Genomic DNA, 22,836 nt, shown 5'->3' with positions numbered 1-22,836 from the left:
CCCACCCACCCACTTCCCTTCTCCACCCCTAGCTGCGAGCTAAGGAGAGCCTTTTGTGTTTTGATGTGGAGCCCCTGGGTCTTCCTCGGCCTCGACGTGGCGGCCTTCCATTATGGCCCAGTCCTACTGACTCTCCCTGGCCTGTGTTAGTAAGGGGAGGGCCTGAGGAGTCAACCGCCGAGCCAGGCTGAAAGGAGGACCCAGAGTGTGGTGAGGTCCCTGAGAGGGGGGTCCCTAAGTTGGGGAAGACTGGGAGTGGGGAGAGGCTCTGGGCTATGTTGGCAGTGGCAGATGCTGCCATGGTTTGACTCTGTCGGGCAAAGACCCTCTCTTGGCGCAAGTAGCGAAGTTCATCCCTAATGTCTGTGAGGACACTGAGGAGGCGGGACTGTAACTCCCGATCTCGGGCCCGCTCCTCTCGTTGCTGGGCTCTCTCTTCCTGCCAAACACCCAGCTCCTGGTGGTACAACTGATCCCACTGTTCCTCCAGATCCAAGAGTCGATGCAGGTTAGTCCGCCAAGCCTCCCGAGCACTCCTAGAACAGCTCATGCCCCCCCGAAGGGGCTCCCCATTTGGAGAAGTTGAGGAAGAAAGAGACTCATCCCGAAAGAGTGGGGAACAGGAGGCTGTGTCTTCCAGCTTTTCCCAATTCGGAGGTCTGCCCCTGCCATTCCCATCTCCTCTCTCTTCATCTCCAAGGGAAGGTGGGGGCACCTGGGAGGGACTGAGGACCTGGCTGAAGTCACTGACCACAGCAGGGGCAGCCCAGTCAGGAGGAACTTCACCAGGGTCCTCAGGAAGGGAGGTGAGGGAGGTCCGAGAGCTACAGTGTTGGAGCAGCAACATCCCATGTCTCTCTTCCTCCTCTTCTCCTCCTTCCTGGATGTGATCAGCTGCTGCCTGGGTGTCTTCATCCTCATCCACAGAAGCATAGGAGACCATCGTGCCATTTTGGAGGGCTGGAGACATTGGCGGCTCAAGGTCAGGCTCTGTGAAAATATACAGAGAATAAACATCAGGGAATGAGGAAAATAAATGATTCTACTGAGGCCTCCTCCCCTAGGGAGCCTGCCCCAGTCCCTAAACATTCCCAGGAGGAGGCTGTGAAGAGAAGCTGGGGCAGAATCAACCCAACCTGATCTCAAAGCACTCACTGATTCAGTTTTGAGAGACTGCTAGGCCAGTCTCCTCTTTCTAGAAGATGGAACATACTGTTCCCAGTCTGGTCTTTGTTCATATAAAATCAATGGATTCAGAACTAGAAGAATCTTTATATCCAACCCTTTCATTTTACAGATAGGGAAATTGAGCTTCAAGTGACTTGCCCAAGGTCACGCAGTATGTCATAAGGAAATTGAAGTCCAAAGACAGAGAAGTCATAGGTGACTTGCCTAGGGTCACACAGGAGTAGAAAAGCATGGTTAAGTCTAAGGACCCAGGTTTCCCAACTCCTAGTTCAAGTATCTGAAATGAAGTTCAACACATTTCATTTGAGAGATAAATTTTGATTGGGGTCCACACCCTGGCCTGAGGACCACAAGATGCCAGTTTGGGATTTGAGTCACTGGAAACATGAGGAAGATCACCCCTGTCCCGGAGGCCACCAATCCACTTAAACTCTTCTTCATTTCTGACTGCATGGCCCTGACGGGACAATGGGGCCATTACCTGGGATGCCCAAGTCTCAGCAACCTGTAGGTTTGTTTTCCAACTAACCTGAGTCCCAGGCTAAGCAGCACCTTGAGGGCTACAAAGAAACTTTTGTGGAGAATATAGCCATTGCAGCACTACAAAGTATCTTAAAACTTATTTTACAGAAAACAACCACATCCCAGAGAAAGTCAGTGTCTTGGCCCGAACCCAACAGGGAGCAGGTCACAGAACTAGCACTCTGGACATCTGATCTAGACTAGTTTTTTCCTGTCAGACCTTGGACCTTCTCCTGAGTTTGGACCAAACAGTCTAGGCTCTGGAAGGCCAGTATAACCAACACTACCCTCCTAGGAATTACAGGATCTTGGAGCAGAAACCTTAAGAGTGTATACCTCCCCGTCTCATTTTCCAGATGTGGAAATTGAGTAATGGAGGATACCTAAGGTTAACCACACAGGTATTAAGTGGCATTTGAACTTAGGTCTTTGGATCTAAGTAATCTTTTCACTACAAAAAGCTAAGCTGAGGTGGCAGAAGCCCCAGTGGTAGGGCAGCTCTGATTGTTCAGAGACTCTGAGAATGAAGCAGTTGGTGGCATTGTGGCCAGAGCAGTATGCAGATGGGCTCAGGATTGGCATTCAGCCCACAGGGGGCTCCCAGGGGAAGACAGAGGTCTTCTATCCACTCTGGCCAGGACCGGAGACACAGTTTGGTAAGAGGGGAAAAGAACTGAACCTGAGTCAGGAACCCTTGGTTCTGGATCCCAGCTCTGACTTGAGCAGAATGACAACAGGTAAATCATCTTGCTTCCCTGAAACTGTTTCCTCATCTCTAAAACGGGGATAAATTAAAACTGTAGCACCTCTCACAGGTCTGTTGGGAAAGCAGTTCTGCAGACCCTCAAGGGCTCCAGAAATGCAAATTCTCCTTGTCAAGGCTCCTTGACCACCCCTGCAACCCATAGACCCTGGGTCTGCACCTTCCAATGATGAACATTTGTTCAGAGAGTCCCTCTGTCTGGCCACAGCAAGTCACAAGAAGGGAGGGCAATGGGTGGCTCCCTGGAAAGCCGCTGCCCCAAAGTCTCCTCCCCTTGTGGGAGGAAGCCTTTCCTTGTCTGGGCCCAGAGGTTCCTGGGTAGAAAGACCTCTCCTGGCCTTTCCAGTACTGAGTTTATTGTCAAGAGGACTGTTTAGGACAAGTCACTTTTCATTTTCTGGCCCTCAGTTCCCTCATCTGTGAAATGAGGGGGTCAGAGGTTGTGATTTCTAAGTTTTCTTTCAGTTCTAAATCCATTGAATCAATCTCCCTATTTCTTCTCTTTAGGTCCAGTGTTGGGGGCAGGAGAAGAGTGTGAGCTTCTGGCTCAATCTCTGAAACCTTCCTCCGTGAAGGAGGCATTGGAAGACACTTTGGAAACCAATTGGTCCTTTCCTCAGCACTTCATAGAAGAGGAAAACTAAGAGCCAGGAAAGTTAAATAATTTGCGCAAGGTCACAGAGATGGTCAGCAAACTGGTGTAATTTGGCCATTTTGCCACTGCCTCACAACTTTGGGCAGCCACCCCACACTCAGTTACTCTGGTCTCCTCCCAGGTCAAAGCCTCCATAATGCTCTGGGTCTCACCTGGGTCAAAGAATGCCTCAGGTTCTGCCTCAGGGCTGACCTGGGTAAAGGTAGAAGCTACCATCTTCTCCAAGGGTGTGAGGCGGGCCTTGTAGGGGCCATTGCTGTCAGGGGGGCCCTTCCTCGAACTAAGCTTCCGCTTGACGTCCAGGCGCAGATCTCGCCACTTATGCTTCAGGTCTTCCACGGAGCGCTCGGTGTAACCCAGAAAGTTCACTCGGCTCTGGATCTGGCCCCAGAGCTGGTTGCGGTGGGCAGAATGGGTGCGTATGGCCTCTGCCCCATATAAGGCCCCAAAATGCCGAACAACATTCCATACCAGCGTCTCTGTCTCATCATTAGAAAAGTTGGCTTTTCGCTTTCGACCAGGGGCCGCCATGCCCAGTGACTGGGAGCTGGAGGAGGGATTGCCCACCTCTGGTCCAAGCTGCCCTGAGGACCAAGTGGCCCTCCAGCAGCTAGCAGCAGGGATTGCCCTTCAGGTGGGAGGCCAAATGTGGGGCCTGGGTAACAAGGACAGGACAGGACAGCTAACCCAGGAAAAGAAAGACTGACTTTTAGGCATCAGTTGTTCCAAAGGGGCAGGGGAGGAAGATTTTACATCACATCTGCCTCCTGCCCCTTCCTTCTCATGGTTCCCTCATACCTGGCAAATGAAGAGAGAAGCACATTCAGGAGAAATTCATTTCATTGAAAGTAAAAATGTCCCCAAGTCCCCAAAGTCATATTCTTCCCAACCCCAAACCCCATTAATCCTCCCATAATCCCTCCATTGCTAATACCATTGAACATCACTGTTTGCCTTGCTCTTGACCTGGGCTGCCAAAACCAACGGATTTGTGACAGCTCTTGTACACTTTTGAAAATTTTTATTATAGAATGTGTCAGCATCTCATCTGACTAAGCAAGGATGTGACCATGGGCAAGTCATTTTCCCTGTCTAAACCTTAGTTTTCCTCTCTACAATGAGGACAATAATACTTGTACTGCCTATATTACAGGACTATTGTAAAGCACTATGGGAAAGGAAGGGATGGCCAACTTCAACATACCTTGAATACCCTGAAAAGGCCATGTCTTAGACATCTTTGAATTTCCCACAATTGATCTTATCAGGTTGGGTAAATCAGAGTTCAGTACAGCACCTTTTTTAGCTGTTTCAGTCATGTTCAACTCTATGTCCCATTTGGGGTTTTCTTGGCAAAATACTGAACTGGGTTCCCATTTCCTTCTCCAATTCATTTTACAGATTAGAAAACTGAGGCAACATCTAAGTAGTCTAAGTGACTTGCCCAGGTCATAAAGTCAGTAAGTAACTGAGATCAGATTTGAACTTAGGGAAATGAGTCTTCCTGATTCCAAAACAAAGCTCTATCCATTGTACCACCTAGCTGCCATGGAGAGTATAATATTATTAAAAGTAGATTTTTTAGAAGAACCTGATCCATTCTGGGCTAGATTGACCTTCACTATAAAAATGTACAGAATGACCTCTCTTCTAATACCTCCCTTCCCCCAATCACTTCAAGCTTACAAAAGAAAACTCATAGGATTTTGAATAATTCCAGGAACTCACTTCTCTTAGTCCTAACTAATATGCCACACAGAAGCTAAAAAAATACTAAATAATTAACTAAAGAAGACAGGTGAAACAGTAAAGAGTGCTAGTTCTGGAGGCAGGAAGACCTGAGTTCAAATCTACCCTGGCACTTGTTTGTCCTTCATTCTCAAAGAAGACAGTGACATCAGGAAGGTGATGTCATGGCATGTATGGGAATTGAATCTGAGCCAAGAGGTGCTGTGCAAAGTCACCAGCCTCACTTTCTCCTCCAGAACCACCTGGCTTGGTGACCAGATATGAATCAGGACAACTGGAAGTGGCCCTGGATGTGAAGCAATCCTTTGCCTAAGATCAGGCAACAAGCAAGCATCAAGTGCCTGGGGTCAGATTTCAACTCTGGTTCTCTTGACTCCAGGGTCAGTGATCTATCCACTGAGTCATCTAGCTGTCCTTATAAATGGTGTGACCCTGGGCAAGTCATTTACCCGTTTGCCTCAGTTTCCTCATTTTTAAATGAGCTGGAGAAGGAAATGGCCAAATCCCTGCAGTATCTCTACCAAGAAAACCTTGAATGGGAGGAAGAGTTGGACATGACTGAATATGACTGAAGAAAAACAACAAAGAAGATAGACTTCTTTGGTCTGGTCTAAATAAATGGCCATATTAAAAGTCTCTGTAACAGTTAAAGAATCCTTTTTTTCCTTTCTCTGAACACGTAGCTTTTCCTATGTCAGAGCCCTACTAAATCTTACCCCAAACCACTTAATAATCCTGCCCCCATGACCCTCTCACCCCAAACTCTGGGTCCTATGTTTCAGGAAGAGATGTATCTTCTGTGGAACTGTGTGACACACATCCATCACCTAGAGATGGTGTCACATCTTTGCATGTAAAAATAAACTGCAATGCACTTGTTTGTAAGCTGGGCAGTGGCTAACAGGCAAGTTGGAAATTCATGCAATACGATTATTCAAATCAAGGATTTGTTTTCATTTTGTTGGAAGAGGGGAAGGTAAAAGAAGATAACTGAAATACCTCCTCCAGATTGCCTTTCCCTGCCCAGAGGGGTCCATTGCTGTATCTCAAATTGGGAATTGGCATCAAGATTAAACCAGGGCAGCTAGGAGGTACAGTGGATAGAGCACCAGTCCTTAAGTCAGGAGGACCTGAGTTCAAATCCATCTCAGGCACTCAATAATTGCCTAGCTGTGTGAGGTTGGGTAAGTCACTTAACCCCACTGCCTTGCCAAAAATAAAAGATTAAACCAAGTCCACCTCAAGATTCAGCCCAAATAGTCTTCCGACAGGTCACCTCCCTCTTGAGTTTCAGTTTCCTCACTTGAGAAAGGCGGCTTTGGACTCCATCCAATAGTGCCTTCTCTGACTCCAGAGGCTCACATCCCACCAGCTGCCAGCTAGGCCTTGGCTAGGTTGGCAGAGGCTTGATCCAGCAACGGGGAGGCTGGGAGCGGCAAGTGTTGGAAGAGTGGCTGGGGCCAAGCAAAGACCAGTTGTGCGAGGTGGGCAGAGAGAAGGCGGTGGCGGCGGTATTAGCCTGGCAGCCTTTGTCTGTGGCTACACCCAGGGCTCGGGACATGGTCTCCCCTCCTGCTCCCCAAGGAGCCTGCTCTCCGACACCATGGGCGGAAGCTTGCCTGGGTGGGGTGGGGTGGGGTCACCTTCTGGAAACGTCTCGAGTTGGAAAAGAGGCCGGAGGAAGATGGGGGGCCCCTCCGCCTCCCCGACCCCACGCAGCTGGATCTGGGTGGGGCGGGCCCGCGCCCCTCCCCCAACACACACGCACACGCACACACACGCACACGCCCCTGGGACCCCCACCTGCCCCTCCCTCCCTCCCCAGGCGCGGGCCGCAGCCCCCCGACAAACCTGGCCCGGGCTGCAGCCCCTCGGGCTAGTGCTGGGCGCTGCGGCCGCGAGCCCGGGCCCGGCCCGGCTCGGAGGGGCCCGCGGGGCGCCCGGGCCGGGGGCTCCGGCCGCTCCGGGGCTAGCGGGTCCCGGCAGGCCTGGGCCTCGCCGCCGTCCCTCCGCCGCCGCCGCCGCCGCCTGCCACGGAGCGGAGCCGCGGTCTCCCGGCCGCCCTCTGCCGGCCTCGGGCCTCAGCGCCCGCCCCGCCCCGCGCCAGCTGCACCCCCGGGGGGCTCCGGCTGGCCCAGTCACTGCGGCTCTCGGGCCCCAGGGTCCGCAGCCGCCACGTGGGGGCGGGGGGCTCGGGGCAGGAGGGACGTCGGGGCTTCCCGGGCTGCCCCCTCGGACCAACTCCTTAGGCTCCCTCAGTTTCCCCATCTCTGAAATGGGATTTTGTAGATTTGTGACTCCGTGATTTACAGCTAGAAGACAGCTTCGGAACCAATCCCCGTATTTCATCGAAGAAAACTGACTTAAAGCCACAAGAGGTCCGCCCGGCTCCAAGCCCCTCATTTCCTAGAGGGTGAAAATTGTCTTTCCAGTGGCTTTTGAACTTTAGAGGAATCTTTGGAACCAGCAGACCAGAATCCAGGTAGAGCGCAGTCTTGGGGGTCTCTAAGAGGCTTCATAAGCATAAGGCTGACCTTCTCTGAGATCTATCTAGCCCAGCCACTGGCACACCAGATGAGGCAACTCAGAAATCCTTGCTGATTGATTGACCAATCGGTGCAGACTATCAGAGCAGACTTCAGAGAAGGACCTTCCAACAGGATTTCTTTTACTAACTTCTCTATAACCTGCAAGAATCTCTGATGAGGTGACCGTTCATAACAGCAGAGACCCCATTAGGCTCATCTATTATGGTGGCACAGAAGTGGAAATGGAAGGGATGCCCATCAATTGGGGAATGACTGAACAAGTTGTGGTATATGAATGCTATGGACTTCTATTGCTCTATAAGAAACCACGAACGGTCCGACTTTAGAGAAGCGCGGAAAGAATTACACAAGTTGATGCTGTGGGAAGGGAGCAGAACCAAGAGAAGAACATTGCACATATTAACAACAGCGTGAGTTGACTAGCTATGATGCATGACCCTCAGAGATCTAGGCCAGCCTTGGAGACCCGTTAGGGACAATTTCATCCTCATCCAGAGGAAAAACAAAGCAAAACAAAACAAAAAACTACAGAATCTGAATACATAATGTGTTTACTTTTTATAAAAACTTTCTTTCACCTTAGTTCTAATTCCTCATAAGCAAAACAACTAATGTGTAAACATGTTAAACACAAATGTATATGTACAACTTTTACTAGACCATGTGCCAACGAGGGAAGGGGAAGGGAGGGTGGTAGAAAGATTCATGACTTGTAAACAAGTGGATAAATGTTGAAAAGCTTTCATAATAGGTTATTGGATAAATTAAAAAATTAAAATTAAGAAAGAAAAAATTAAGAAAAATCTATTATGGACTTGGAGAAAGGCAGACAGGTGCAAAGGCAGGAATGAGGATGGGAAAAGGGCAGGGTAGAATGTCATAGAAGAAAGGACAAGAGTCTGAGGACCTGGGAATTAGAGGACCCCTTGGTTCAAATCCTATATCTATGAAACATTTAGATGAATCATTCACAAAGACAAGGACTCCATACTGTTAATTCATTTGAATAATTCACTTCACTTGGGGAGAGAATCTGCTGGAGATACGAATGACAACTTCTCATTTCTTTTTTTTTTTTAAGATTTTTGCAAGGTAAATGGGGTTAAGTGGCTTGCCCAAGGCCACACAGCCAGGTAATTATTAAGTGTCTAAGGTCAGATTTGAACACAGGTACTCCTGACTCCAGGGCCAGTGCTCTATCCATTGTGCCACCTAGCTGCCCCAAAACTTCTCATTTCTTACCAAAACATGATCAACCTCCAGGTTGTAAAGTTGGGCTTACAGAGTCCTTGACAGTCTACAAAGTGCTCTCCCAACCACAGATTCATTTAAGCCTCATCACAGACATGCAGTAGGAACAATCAAAGACCATATTTTATGGATAAGGAGATAGAGACTCAGATGGGTAAAGAAACTTTGGATTCCAAAGTCCTGGGTCTACATGTGACCCTGGGCAAGACACAACATCCCTGAGTTTGTACCCAATTTGTAAAATCAAGTCATTGGGCAATAGGAACCTGCTGAATGTCCTATCGACCAACCTATGACCACAAAAAAAAAAATCTAAGAAAAATAAAATAAAAAGTATTCTTTGATCTTTCTCTGCATGTAAATGGTCATGAGTCCTTTGGCATTGCATTGATCAGAGTAGCTGTCTTTCACAATTGATCATCATTATGATATTGCTGTTACTGTGTTCAGTGTTCTGGTTCTGCTCTCTTCACTTTGCATCTATTTATAGAAACTTTCCCAGATTTTTTAAACCATCCTGCTCATCATTTCTTATAGCACAATAGTATTCCAACACAGTCATACATCACAATTTGTTCATCCTTTCCCCAATTTCCAATTCTTTGCCATCACAAAAAGACCTGCTATAAGTATTTTTGAACAACTAGGTCCTTTTCCCTTTTCTCTGATATTTTCAAGATACAAAACCTAGTAGTGAAAATTTGGGTCAAATGGTGTATATATGGGTTTTGAGGCAATGGACTTTATACTGCTTGATTTTTCTAATCTAGGACTTTGACAAACAAATAGAAGGCCTCAAGGAGCTCATAGCCTTCTTGAATAGACAAACCAAACCTGTGTGATAGAATTGCCTTATGAATAATCATGATAGTGTTTAAAGTTTGCAAAGCACTATCTCATTTGATACTCATAATAGTCCTCCTATGTAGGTGCTATTATAATTCCCATTTTACAGATGAGGAAACTCAGGTAGGCAAGTTAAAGGTTTTTTCCAGGGTCCCACAGACAATAAATGTCTGAGGTTGGATTTGAACTTGGATCTTCCTGACTCACTATACACTGTGCCACCTAGCTGCCTTTATAGGTCAACTGCAAGAAAATAGGTCAAGCAAATGATAAAGGGCTAAAAATTAATAACTAATTTTATATCATTTTAAGAATTATTTCCCTCACAACCACCCTTTAAGTGCAAAAGTGTTACTATTCCAATTTTATCAATGAAGAAAATGAGTCCCTAGGAAAGTGGAATAGCTGGCATCAGCTCACATAGCTCATAGATGGAAACTCAAGGATTTGAAGGCAGGTCTCCTGATCCCAGATCCCATTCTCATGCCACTTCATGACAGCCTGGGAGACATGAAGTGCCAAGCTATGATGGCCAGGCTCCCTGTGTCATAGAAATTCAACTCTGGGAGAGATCCAAGTTGATGGCAGCATCATTATCATCATTCTACTTCTATCCCAAAATTAAATACTTGGCCACTAGGACTTGGATTGCTACAGTGCTAACACCAGATTAGAAAAATACATTTTTAGAAAAAAAAAATAATTTTATTCAATTTCAGAAATCTGATTTTTCTTTTTATCACTCAATCCAGGTTTGGGGCATTGCTTCACTAAGTTCATGAAGAAGCTACTACAATGATGATCACTGCAATTTTCCTAGTGCTTTGGTCAGAAAGGCTAAGGTTACTTGTCAAAGGCAATCAGAGCTGAAATTCAAACTCAGCTCTTCAAACTGGCAGCATTAGAACTCTTGTCCTTCCTACCTTATGCAGTAGATGAGGGAATAGAAGGCACAGTGCCTACCCTCAAAGACCTCCCCATCTATCCTATGTCATGATTTTCTTTCTTTTACCTTAGTTCTAATTCTTCTTGCACAAAATGACTAATATGTAAATATGTTGAACACAAATGTACATGTATAACTTTTACCAAACTGTTTGCCACCAGGGGGAGGGGGAAGGGAAGAGAGGTGGCAGAAAAATGTGTAACTTACAAATTTGGGAAAGAATGATGAAAAGCAGCCATAATATGCAATTGGAAAAATAAAATATCAATTTAAAAAAAAGACATTTTTGTGTCTGTGTGTGTGTGTGTGTGTGTGTGTGTGTGTTTGTGTATGTGTGTGTGATGGTGTGATATATAATAGGCAGAAGACAGGATTGAGAGGCAGGAGCCCTGACTCTGGTCATTGAGCCTTCTAACACTGAATGAACATATTAGTGTCTGGAAGAAACTTTGGAGATCATTTGGTCCAGCTCATTTTTTTGAGAAACTCCTCCCATAGAGGATAAGTGATTCATTCAAAGTTATACAAAGAGTATTTGTGGAGATTCAAACCCAATCTCCTCCATAAGGCTGCTCCATTAAGGCTGCTCTCTCCTCTAAACAGAGTTCATTGGGGAAAGCCCTGAATGTAGAGTCAGAGGATCTTTGTCCAAATCCAAACTTTAATTTTTCTATCCCTATGACCTTGGGGAAGTCATAAAAGTTTTAGATGTAGATCTGGAAGGGACCTTAAAAGAGTCCAAGTTCCTCAATTTAGAGGTTAAGTGATCCCTCTGGGCAGCCTCAGCTCTCTTATCTGTAAATTGGGAAGCAGAGGAATGAACTAAAGTATTTCTACAGCCCCTCCCAATTCTATGAGATTCAAGATAAAATGGGGATAATGTTAGTTAACATTTACATAATTTTTTTTGTCCAATATCTGATTTGATCCTTATAGCAATCCCATGAAGTAAGTAGTACAAGGGTTATTAATTCCATTTTACAGATAATAAAATTGAGATTGATAGAGGTCAGATTATGGCCATACCTCTATTAAATGTTCGAGGTCTTTGTTGACCCCTAAATGCATTAAAAATGCACCATTTGTTCACCTCACTAGGTGATTGTGAGCAAACTGTAAGTGTAAACTCTACCTGATAAATTAGCCTTATCTACAGGGGAGGAAGAGATGGGAACATTGGAGCTTTAAGGATGGGTGTGGGAGGGAGGAGAAAATATAGGTCAGTTTTCTAAGTAGGACTAGCTTTTGAAAGCTTTCAAGGTATTACTCTTTCTCTTTCCTTTGCCCCTCTATTCTCTCACAGCATTTTTTTCTGTTATTTATATAAAGAATATTGGGTTGGAATGGGGGAAGGGCTCCTAGGTGTTCATGTCTTAGCCCTGTGATCTTAGCCAAATTACTTAGACACTTTGGGCTTCAGTTTCTTCACCCACAGAAGACCCCGGGGTGGGGGGGGGGGGAGTTATCCTTGATTCTTGGAAGGCTAGTTTTTCAGCTCTGTTCTTATTGAGGGACACAGAAGACTAAAGCTGCTAAGCAGTCTATATACCATTTTTTATCCTAGACCACTAAGATGCATGACCACCCTAACAGTAAAATGTTTTTTCTTCCTGATGAATAGATGAGGACTAGGGCAAGATTTTCTTAGTGACATCTGGTCAGCAGCTGCTATGATTATCCTGATTGGGGTGTGATTATAACTGCTGCCTTGAGACAGCTCATAAGGGGAAAGATTGAGAACTCACCTAGTCAGGGAGAAGGTAGAGTGGGAAATGTTGGGCTTTAATGAGTAAAGGATTGTGTGGCCACCAAGTTCATGGAGAAGAATAGAATGTGAACCACAGTCTGATCTTCCAAAGATTGTTCACACATTTCTTGATGTTAAGCCAGGATCCTGGTTGGGTCTTGTCACAGCCCCCACTTTGGAAACCATTTCACTAACATTCCAGGACTCTAGACTACTCATTGAAATGTTACTCTTTGGATGGGAAAAATCTTTTCCATACAACAATAAACACCAAAGTCTTTCCAAAACAAGATACCACAAGAATTAGTGAAGTATGAAAAGAGCACTGGATTTGGAATCAGATGACTCAGCTTCAAACCCTGACTCAGTTAGACTGAAAGAATGAGCACATGTGCTTGTTGAGCCCATGTCAGTGAGTTCTGAAACATAATGGAGAAAGGAAGAAATGCCACAGAAATGCAAACTATAAGCAGACTGAGCTAGACTTTGACTCCTGGTCTAATTTTAGAGTTATTATTAAAAGGATGGTCAGTCAGTGAGCATCTGGAAAAGGAATCAGTGATCACAGAGATGAGGCATGGCTTTCTTAAGAACAGATCATATCAGTCTAACTTTGATTCATATTCTTCATGGAGTTACTTAACTGAGAGATCAGGGAAATATAGTAAATAGAATTTACTTAGATAAATTCTTTGATGCTATTTCTTGGGGAGAAATGGGGTAATGGAGACTAAAAGTCAGTTTTAGGACTAGTTGACTGGCTGGACATAAAAAAGTAATCATTCAAGTCAATGTCAACTTTGGAAAGTCATCTCTAGTAAAGTGTCCTAGGTCTCCATCCTCAGCCTTGCAGTTTAATACTTTTATCTATGTTTTCACTAAAAGCCTATGCAGTTTGCTCATCAAGTCTATAGATAACATAAAGCTGGGATCACAACCTGGATTCAAAAAGAACATCATGGACTTGACAGATAGAAAAGGCTGAAGGACCCATTCTCCCAAAGAACATCCAACAAATATCTGAAAATGGTTCCAGAAAAACTGATGATAAAGAAAAGTGGAAAAACTCAACTCTTCCATCTAATCCAGAACTTCATAAAAAAGGAGGCTGGGAGAGGGAAGTTGAACCAAGAAACTCAGAAAAACCAGAGGGAACTTAGAAAAACTGTCCAGAAAGCAAAAGAAGCAAGGAGAGGAACAGACCAGGGCTGCAGCCAAGCCAACACTGTGACAGAGGTATCACAGCCAACACTAGCTCCAGCAGATGGGCATCTTTGAACTTCAGTACCCTCATCAGTTAAATGAAGCTCTTATTTCCACTACCCTGCAGATCTGTAGTGAAGAAAATGTTCTGTAAACCTTGAAGCCTGTAGAAATGGAATTGTTATATGTTATCTCAAGGACATGCTATGCAGAGGCAAGAGGTTTAACGGAAAGAGAACCTGACGTGGAGCAGTCTTGGTTTCAAATCTTAGCTCTGTTACTTTTGGCACATATGCTAAGTCACTGCTTCTTCAGGTTCCTATCTCAAAGTTGAATATAGCTTTTATATATATATATATATATATATATATATATATATAATCTTTTGAAGGAGGGACAGGACTATATTAAAGGGAGTTCCCAGGAGATCTGAAAGAAGATATTTTTGGTCTTTCCAAGGTCACCAAGGATCTCAGTTTTTTTAAAAATACAATTGCCCTTTTCCAGATCTCATCCTTCTTTATGTCTTTTCAGATTTTGACTCTATTGGTCACCCTTTCCTCCCAGATATTCTCTCTCCCTTGTGTTTTCCTTGCTCTCACCTGCTTTTGTGACTGTGCTGTCCTTCTTAGTCTCCAGTGTTGGATCATGACCCATGTTCCACCTTCTATGTACTCTCTGCTAGGTCCTCTTTTCCCTTTTCCACACTCTCTTTTTTGGTGATTTCATCAACTTTATGCAAATGATTCCTATGTATCCAGTTTACATCTCTCCCCAAACTAGACTGACTTGGATCCACCTTGTTGTCTGACAAACAAAAGCATTTCAAAGGATTATAAAGAACAGAATGCTTTACATTTCCCCTTAAACTCACTTTCTTTCACTTCTGTTTCAGTTAAGAGAATCTATATGTTTCCAGTGACTCAGTTCACAACAACAGACTCATCCTTGGCTTTTTCTTCCCCTTCACCCCGCCATAGTCAACCAATTTTGCTGATAGTACTCTCACAATGTCTCTGAGTCCATTTCCTCCTCTTGATTCAAATGACCACCACCTAATCTCAGACTCTCGCCACCATTTACCTAGTGAGTTACAACACTAGAAGAGATTTCCAGTTGAAAGGGAGCTAGAAGTCATGCAGTCAATGTCCTCATTTGACATTTGAGGTAACCAGGGCTAATGAGGTTCTGATTTATCCATTGTCAGGGTATATATTTGAGAGAATTTAATCCAGTTTTTCCCCTTTATCCATGTCTAAAACTCTATCCATTACATCCTGCTTCTCTTAAAGTGAGTACTCCCTGCCCTCAAAGAGCATAGATTCTAATTAAAAAAAAAAATTAGCCCTAGGGAGGCTAGGTGGCACAGTGGATAGAGCACTGGCCCTGGAGTCAGGAGTACCTGAGTTCAAATTTGACCTCAGACACTTAATAGTTACCTAGCTGGGTAAGCCACTTAACCCCATTTGACTTGCAAAATCCTAAAAAAAAAAAAAAAAAAAAAAAAAAATCAGCCCTGTAGTTGAGCATGTTCCCAATGATGAACTTCCTTTATCTCTACTGTTCCCACTAGCCAGTACATCCTCCACATGATTGCCTAGACCTTGGCACCAGGACCTTGTCAGAGAAAATCTCTGCCCCCTTACCCAGCATATCAGTATCTTACCAATCATATTACTCCAGGTTGCAACAGATGCTTCAAGGATATTTTGGGGTGGTAGCTAGGAAGAACCCCACTATATCCCCCTTTTCATTTTTAGTGGGTCAGAGTGAGCTGCACAGGAAGAACAGACATGGCTGGGATACAATCTTTACCTGTTTTCCAGATCTTATAGTAGTATTTTTGTCTCTCCCACCAATCTACCCCTCTTCCAAGATTCCTTAGTCCTATCCAAAGGCATCGTCATCTTTTTAAGCTCCCAAGTTGTCAACTTCCTTATGATCCTTAACTGCTCTTGACTCAACTGAAATTGTTCTCTTCTATTGATCTCTTGTCAAATCTGAATGCGTTTTTCTAAATTCTCCTCCTCGATGTCTGTGACAATTATGTGATCACTCTCCCTCTCCACCTAGACCACTGTTCTCTTCTCTCTAGGTTTCTAAAAATGATGTATGTTAACTATTAAAAAATTCTCATGTCTGAACTCATCCAACCTTTCTGGAGAGCAATCTGGAATTATGCCCAAAGGGCAACAAAAATGTGCATACCCTTTGATCCAGCAATGCCATTTACTGGGTCTATACCCTGAAGAGATTATGAAAAAGGGTAAAAACATCACTTGTACAAAAATATTAATAGAAGCTCTGTTTGTGGTGGCAAAGAATTGGAAATTAAGTAAATGTCCTTCAAATGGGGAATGGGTTTAACAAACTGTGGCATATGTATGTCATGGAACACTATTGTTCTATTAGAAACCAGGACGGATGGGAATTCAGGGAAGCCTGGAGGGATTTGCATGAACTGATGCTGAGTGAGATGAGCAGAACCAGAAAAACAGTGTATACCCTAACAGCAATATGGGGGTGATGATTAACCTGGAAGGACTCGCTCATTCCATCAGTGCAATAACCAGGGATAATCTTGGGCTCTCTGCAATGGAGAATACTGTCTGTTTCCAGAGAAACAACTGTGGAGTTTGAACAAAGACCAAAGACTATTACTTCAATTTGGAAAAAAAAAAAGTTATCTTCTTATGTAATTTTGCTATCTCTTATACTTTATTTTTCTTCCTTAAGGATATGATTTCTCTCTCATCACATTCAACTTAGATCAATGTATACCATGGAAACAATGTAAAGACTAATAGAACGCTTTCTGTGGGGGGTAGGGGTAGGGGAGCGAGAATGGGGGGGAAAATTGTAACTCAAAATTAAAATCTTTCTAAAGAAAAAAAACTCTGTCTTCGTACTTAGAAAATTTGGAAACATAACTTTCTTGCATGTTTAAAAGCTTTCCAAAGGAAAATTTTCAGTGGACTTTGAACTCCTTTGCTAAAAGCGCAATGCTTTCTGGGTGGTTTGCAAGACTCAGACAAGATTAACACCAGGGAGGACAGAAATTTACCAGCTGATTTTCAACAAAAGCCTTGTATAATGGGAAGGCAGGATTGAAAAATGAGTGAGTGACATTTAGCTATTGTAGTGAATGATATATTCTTGCCATTTGGATCTATCCATCTTTTTGAGGCAGACATCTTTTACAGTTGTGACAGTTATTAATATTAAGTAAAGAAATAAATGGAATTAAAAACTAGACCTTTGAATCACTGTATTGCAAGGTATTAAACTAAGATTTTAAAAACATGACAAATTCATTGCTCTCACTAAGAATGTCAATATGAATAAAACAATTTTTACTGAGAGGAAAAGTTTTTGTTTTTTCATTAATAAATGATATTTAAAAAATATTATTTACCTTTTCTCATCCCTTTAAATTTTTTATTTTATGCTTTTTTGTGATATGCATAATTATTAGTCCTATATGAGTAAACAAAAAAATATTTCTTAAATGTTTACTATGTTCTAAGTACTGTATTGAGTGCTGAGGATACAAAAAGAAAAATGAAATGGTTCATGCTCTCAAGAAGCTCACATTCTAATAAGGAGAGACAATACATACAAAATGGTTCAACTTCAAGACAAATGGTAAGACCCAGGAATCTTTAGGGTTTAATATCAGAGCAAATGGTAAGGTCCAGTGGTCCACCATATTATTAAAAGGATTGTACTTGGTGATTCCCTACCCATTCAAGTGGTGGGATTGGATCCATTACTCACCCACAATGGTTGGGAAAGTGATAGTGGAATCACAAGTTGACGTGGAGTAGGGATAGTATACAGCCAGAAAAAGCACCCAGTACCAGGTAGGAAATGGGTAGTAGGGATTAGGATGAGGGAGGGGAAGAAAATAACTCTATTCAGTATCTGATTCTGTTAAGTCCTTAGTTCAAAAATTCATGCCTTATATTATGTAGAGTAATACATATAACATAATAAATTTATGTTATGTAGTCTCAACTGGGCTGCTTCTGCTGACAGGCTATTCTTTCTTCAACTCACTGTCACTCTTTCCATGGTAGCTTTTCTAAAACTTTTTATTTACTTTTTCCCCTAAAACTTCAAATCTCTCATGGCTCCTTTTCCCCTTCCATCCCCTCAGTTGAGAACCTTTTCTCATATTTCACACAAAAAAAATTGAGGCCATTTGTAATGAGCTTCTTCTCCTTTCCTCTTCATTTCCTTTCATTCAGGTGCTTTCTGCCACATTATCCTCCTTCACTCTATCTCATATGATCAAGGGCCTTATTCCTGACCAAGGCTAATCTCTATTCCTGATCAAATAATGCTATTCCAATCTGTTTCCTCCAACAGTCGGTCCCTCCAGTGACTTATTTTTAATCTCTCCCTCTCTAGTGACTCCTTTCTTACTGCCTATAAACATGCCCTTGTCTCTTCCATTCTCAGAAACCCTCACTTGCTCCTTCCATCCCTATAGTTCTTTCTTCCATCCCTTCTATATTTCTTTTCTTTAATAAACACCTTGAAAAGGTTGTCTACAATAGATGCCTCAATTTTTGTCCTCTCAGTCTCCTCTTAACCTCTTAAAATCTGACTTCTGATCTCAATATTATACCAGAACTGTTGTCTCCAAAGTTATCCATAATCTCTTTGTTGCCAAATAAAATTGCTTTTTCTCAGTCCTCAACCTTCTTGACCCCCTCTTCAGTCTTCAACATTGTTGATCACTCCTTAAAATTTTCTTCTCTCTAGGTTTTCAGAATACTATTGCTCTCTCTTGGGTCTCCTCCAATCCATCTGACTGTTGCTTCTCTGCCTTCTTTGCTAGATCCTCATTCAAATTACACCCTCCAACTGTAGGTGTCCCACAGGGTTCTATCCTGGACCCTCTTCTCCTTTCCTTCTACATTACTTTCACTTGATGATCTCATCAGTTCCATGGAATTTGTTATCATCTCTATACTGATGATTTTCAAATCTACTTATCCTACCCCAATCTTTCTAATGACCTCCAACTTACTATCAGACATCTCAAATAAGATATCTAATATATAGTTAAAATTCAACATGTCAGGGCAGCTAGGTGGCGCAGTGGATAGAGCACTGGCCCTGGAGTCAGGAGGACCTGAGTTCAAATGTGACCTAAGACACTTAATAATTACCTAGCTGTGTGGCCTTGGGCAAGCCACTTAACCCCATTTGCCTTGCAAAAATCTAAAAAAAAAAAAATTCAACATGTCCAAGACCAGATTCATTTTCTTTCCTCCTAAACCTTTTCTCCCTCCCAAATTCCCTATTATGTTAAGAGCAACTTCATTCTTCTAGTCCCTCAGTCTGGCAACCTGGGAGTCACCCACATCTTTTATCCCTCATCTCCCATAACCAATCTGTTGGCGAAGTCTGTCACAATTTCACCATTGCAACACCTTCCCTGCTTCCAACTCAGAGAAACAAGATGCTCCTCCTAGAACAAACTCAGCACTTGTAATTACTCAACAGTATTACTCTCTCAGCCTCCAACCCCACCCCCACCACCATTGAAGAACTAGAGGATGGAGTACCAAACTCCTCCCAGTGCTTTTCTATATAGAAAGCAAAAATGGGACTCAGAACTAACTCCACTTTGTAACTATTCTCAGCCTGGTTTCAACTCCATGGAACAAGATGCCCACCCTACCCACCCACTATCTCTTCCTTTTTCCTTTATCCTTTTGTTATCTCTCTCTTTAGATTGTTACTCCTTGAAAGCAAGGTCTGTCTTTTAATTAATTGTATTCCCAGCACTTAGCACTGTGTCTGGCACCTATAAATGATTATTGGATTTATTGGATTAGATCTCTCAAATATGCCCTGTGTGGGATGAGTTTACCTGCTTAAATAAAACTTGGAGATGTCTCAAGGTATGAAGAGAAAAGTTTTATTCAATTCTCAAAAATTGGACTTCCTCAAACGTGGGGAGAGAAAAGGGGGTAAAGAGCAGGAAATTCAAGATCCCTTTATCCTAGGGTGAATCCTCCCCACCACCACCACTGACCCATCCTCATTAGTGAGGAATGTGGTCTTCAATATCTATACACATAAATTACTCTAAAGAATAAGCATATAATTCAAACAGAGACAAGTTCTCCCCCTCCAGGACAAGGAATATAGAACCATCTGGACTTCAGTCCAGATAAGACAGGGCCAGTTTACTCTTTACATTCTGGTCAAGCTAACATAAAAATGCTTGTCAGGGGAGGAGGGGCAGAAGGGACATAACACACAGCTCAACTATTTCTAATCTATAATATTCTACTGAAGAAATCTCAGACTTTATCCCATTAAATCCCTCCTCTTTATTTTGATTAGATTTCTTCAAATTTCTGTAATATAAACTCACATTGCTAGTCCATCTGGTCATCATCCTCATTTTCCTTGCAAGTCCACATTAACTCATAGTTATCATTTCCCTTAACACGTCCCCATTTTGAGCATCTTTTACAAGGGATCCAGGTACCATCATTAATCTCACATGAGTCTGAGGCCACCTATCTCTAAGTTGTAGAGTCCAGAATATATGCACCCTGCTTCTGAACATCTAGACATTTGCTACTCCCCAGGCAAGTGTCCTGGCCAGTCAGTTATCAGGAATAGTCACCCTGAACTGACTTAGCCATATGCCACTGGTGTTTCTCTCCTCTGGCTCAGAATTGGTTTTCTAAGTGAATTCTTTTGCTCAACCTCTTAAAATCTTTTGCTGGCCACATTTTCCAGAGTCAAGGGGAAGTTACAGATAAACAATGTACACATAGGTGAGAAATGATGCCGATGAACTGGTCCAGTGTCTCACCTCTCTTCTCTTCTCTCCTGGAGATATTCAGTGTCCTTCTGCATCTTCTGAATCTGTTCCAAAAAGTCCTCTCCAGCTCAGGTGACTAGTTGAGACTTTGTCTTCTGGTAAAGAAGCTGATTAACATTTTACTCAGATCAAAACATATGTTTTCTTCATAAGACAATAAGATTTTGGAGCTCATTGCCATATTGATGCACATACTTAACTTTAACACAATAAACTTTAGTTAGTGTTTTACTATATGAGCAAACTCCCAAATGAGAATGATCATACTGACTTAAGCTTGTAACATACATTCAACAATCATCTTAGTTCAGAGTACCCAGTTTAAAAATAAAACAATCTGAGCCTTTACTTATTACAATAATGGCTAAGGCATCCTTAACCAAAATGAAATTTTTCAAAATATTCCCAAATATATCATTAATTTTCCTTTTCCTGATATACTTATCTGACTCACATTCTTTTTCTTAATTTAGGCCTTGAAACTGTAATCATCCTAAGAATTTCCCTTTCTTCCTCCCTAAATATCCCTTCTAAATAAAATTAAAGAAGCTTAATTCATATTTTAATATGTAGCTGTTAGCAGGCATCAGAGCCACACACCTAACACACTAACCTATCTCTGAATCTCCAATTCACCTAAAACTTCTTTTTCTGTTTTGCTTAGTAGCCATAAAGATCCAGGACATCAAAGGGAAATTCTCTTATAGGTACTGAATGTCAGTGTCCAGGCAGAGGTCATGTGGGGCCAATGTCTTAGGACAGATTTATTTTTCCAGGTGAGACATTATCCAAATGTCACTTTGGGAAAATCAAGTCAAAAGGGTCCAACCTCAGTCATACTGCGAAGCCGCCCCTTTGGCTGTACATCCTTGTTACCTGACATCTTGGCTTCCTTGGTTCCAAGAACATAACATTTACCCAGTAGCATTTCCTTTTGCTGACTGTCCTGGTATCTGATATAAAAAGAAAATTGATTAAAAGTCCTGTGATCTAAAATAGTTGTTTTATCTAATTAGATCTCCAAGTGAATCCACTTCACAATTTAGATTGGGGGGCATCACAATCAATCAGCTCCATTCCTTACACATATATCATATATATACTCTGAGTGTTCCTGTCATCAGAATACATTAAATAGGGTTATTTTCTAAACACTCAAAAAGCTATCAAGTTCTCCCAGTATCTGGAGTATTCCTTGAGAATTTTTAGCTGTAAAGGCAGGACAATTGTCTGACATGATTCTTAGCAGGAGGTCAAATGGGGAGGGGCTCATTTAGAAATTTTTTTCCACTACTTCCAAGGCCTTTCATTAGCTTCTACCCATTCTGAAAATGTGTCAACAAAAACCAAGAGATACTCAAAATCTACTGCAGGCATTTTTACTGTCTCTCTTTCTATTGTTTTTGAGATAAGAATTTTTCTGCCAGTTCCCCACCATCTTTCTGCTACCTTCTTCTCCCCTTTTTTATTCAGGGAAGAAATCTTCTGAGGGGGGGAGTAGGCTGCTTCAGGGGGGAAGGGGAGACAGGTCTAGGAATGTTCTTTACCTTCCCTGCTCTTGGATTCCCCCCTTTTGATCTAGCAAAGGAATCTTCCAAGGGGGAACAGACGGGACCTGGTAACAGGGGTTGGGAGATGGGGTTTGTAAATTCAGGGGCTGAAGTCTCTAAATTTAACAAAACAGTAATAAGTGTAACATTAAGAACTAGATTTCACAACATAATCTTTCCATTATTACATTTATACCTACAGATCTAGAGCAAGGTCCAACGCATCATTTAAGATTTCAGGGAACCCAGAGGGTCATACTTTGATAATTTCCTTCATTAACAATCATTAATTCCAGCTTTGACATCATTACAGTAAAATAGTTTATATTTCCAAAAGCAGATCACATGTTTGATAACACCCTTCAATCTTACTTGTTGATAAGTCATCTAATTAGGGTTACATAATTTTTAATTTCCTAATCATTTTCCAAAGCCCCTCACATTTATTCAATATCATTGGAAAGGGTATCTTGCAGTTAAGATATAATGTAAACATTAAATTCTTAACCTACATGAGACATAACATGCCGACATCTCATTCTCTTAAAGGAACATAAAACAACAGGTTCTCTTAAAGTCAGCCTTATAATTAAATATATTTTACACACAAACCTCTTCTGAATTTTTGCTTTATAACTTATTTTATCTCTTTCATATACACTTCTATTTTCAAAGAAAATAAGATACTCTATCAATGTAGTTTTATACAATAATTTCAAAAGCCCAATGTACACTTATTATCCATGAGTGTTATAGTTACATGTATAATTTTCTCTTTTTAACAGATAATAAATAAGCTACATTGATCTCACATATCAATATTCCCTTTCATAAACATGAGGTGAAAAAAAAGCCTTTCACAATTTTTCTGGGCCAAAAAGACCTTGAGAACTATGACCCATTGGCAAGGTATTCTCTAGTTTTGTTTGTTTTTTTTTTCATAACAAATCTTTACAAATGTGATAGATGAAACTTCAATTCATTCATAATTTATTACAAAACAATTTTAAA

The 22,836-nt window shown here is 42.4% G+C and overlaps 1 protein-coding gene across 3 annotated transcripts; it reads right to left on the bottom strand.

Annotated features, from left to right (window-relative positions):
- Nucleotides 1-22,824, bottom strand: LOC141496098 (uncharacterized). 3 transcript variants are annotated; one of them, XM_074198233.1, is made up of 3 exons: nucleotides 20,267-22,824; nucleotides 3,281-3,926; nucleotides 1-990 (listed from the first exon to the last, which is right to left on the bottom strand). In XM_074198233.1, the coding sequence occupies exons 2-3, from the start codon at nucleotides 3,657-3,659 to the stop codon at nucleotides 29-31; spliced, it is 1,341 nt and encodes a 446-aa protein (XP_074054334.1). In that variant the 5' UTR covers nucleotides 3,660-3,926; nucleotides 20,267-22,824; the 3' UTR covers nucleotides 1-28. The 3 variants fall into 3 exon arrangements, with proteins under 3 accessions (XP_074054334.1, XP_074054333.1, XP_074054335.1); XM_074198232.1 differs by lacking the exon at nucleotides 20,267-22,824 and adding an exon at nucleotides 6,729-6,811; XM_074198234.1 differs by lacking the exon at nucleotides 20,267-22,824 and adding an exon at nucleotides 6,117-6,499.
- Between the last annotated feature and the right edge of the window lie 12 nt (nucleotides 22,825-22,836).

The sequence above is a fragment of the Macrotis lagotis genome, chromosome 8, assembly GCF_037893015.1.
Source record: "Macrotis lagotis isolate mMagLag1 chromosome 8, bilby.v1.9.chrom.fasta, whole genome shotgun sequence".
Classification (NCBI taxonomy): domain Eukaryota; kingdom Metazoa; phylum Chordata; class Mammalia; order Peramelemorphia; family Peramelidae; genus Macrotis; species Macrotis lagotis.
This window is presented reverse-complemented; position numbering and strand designations above follow the sequence as displayed.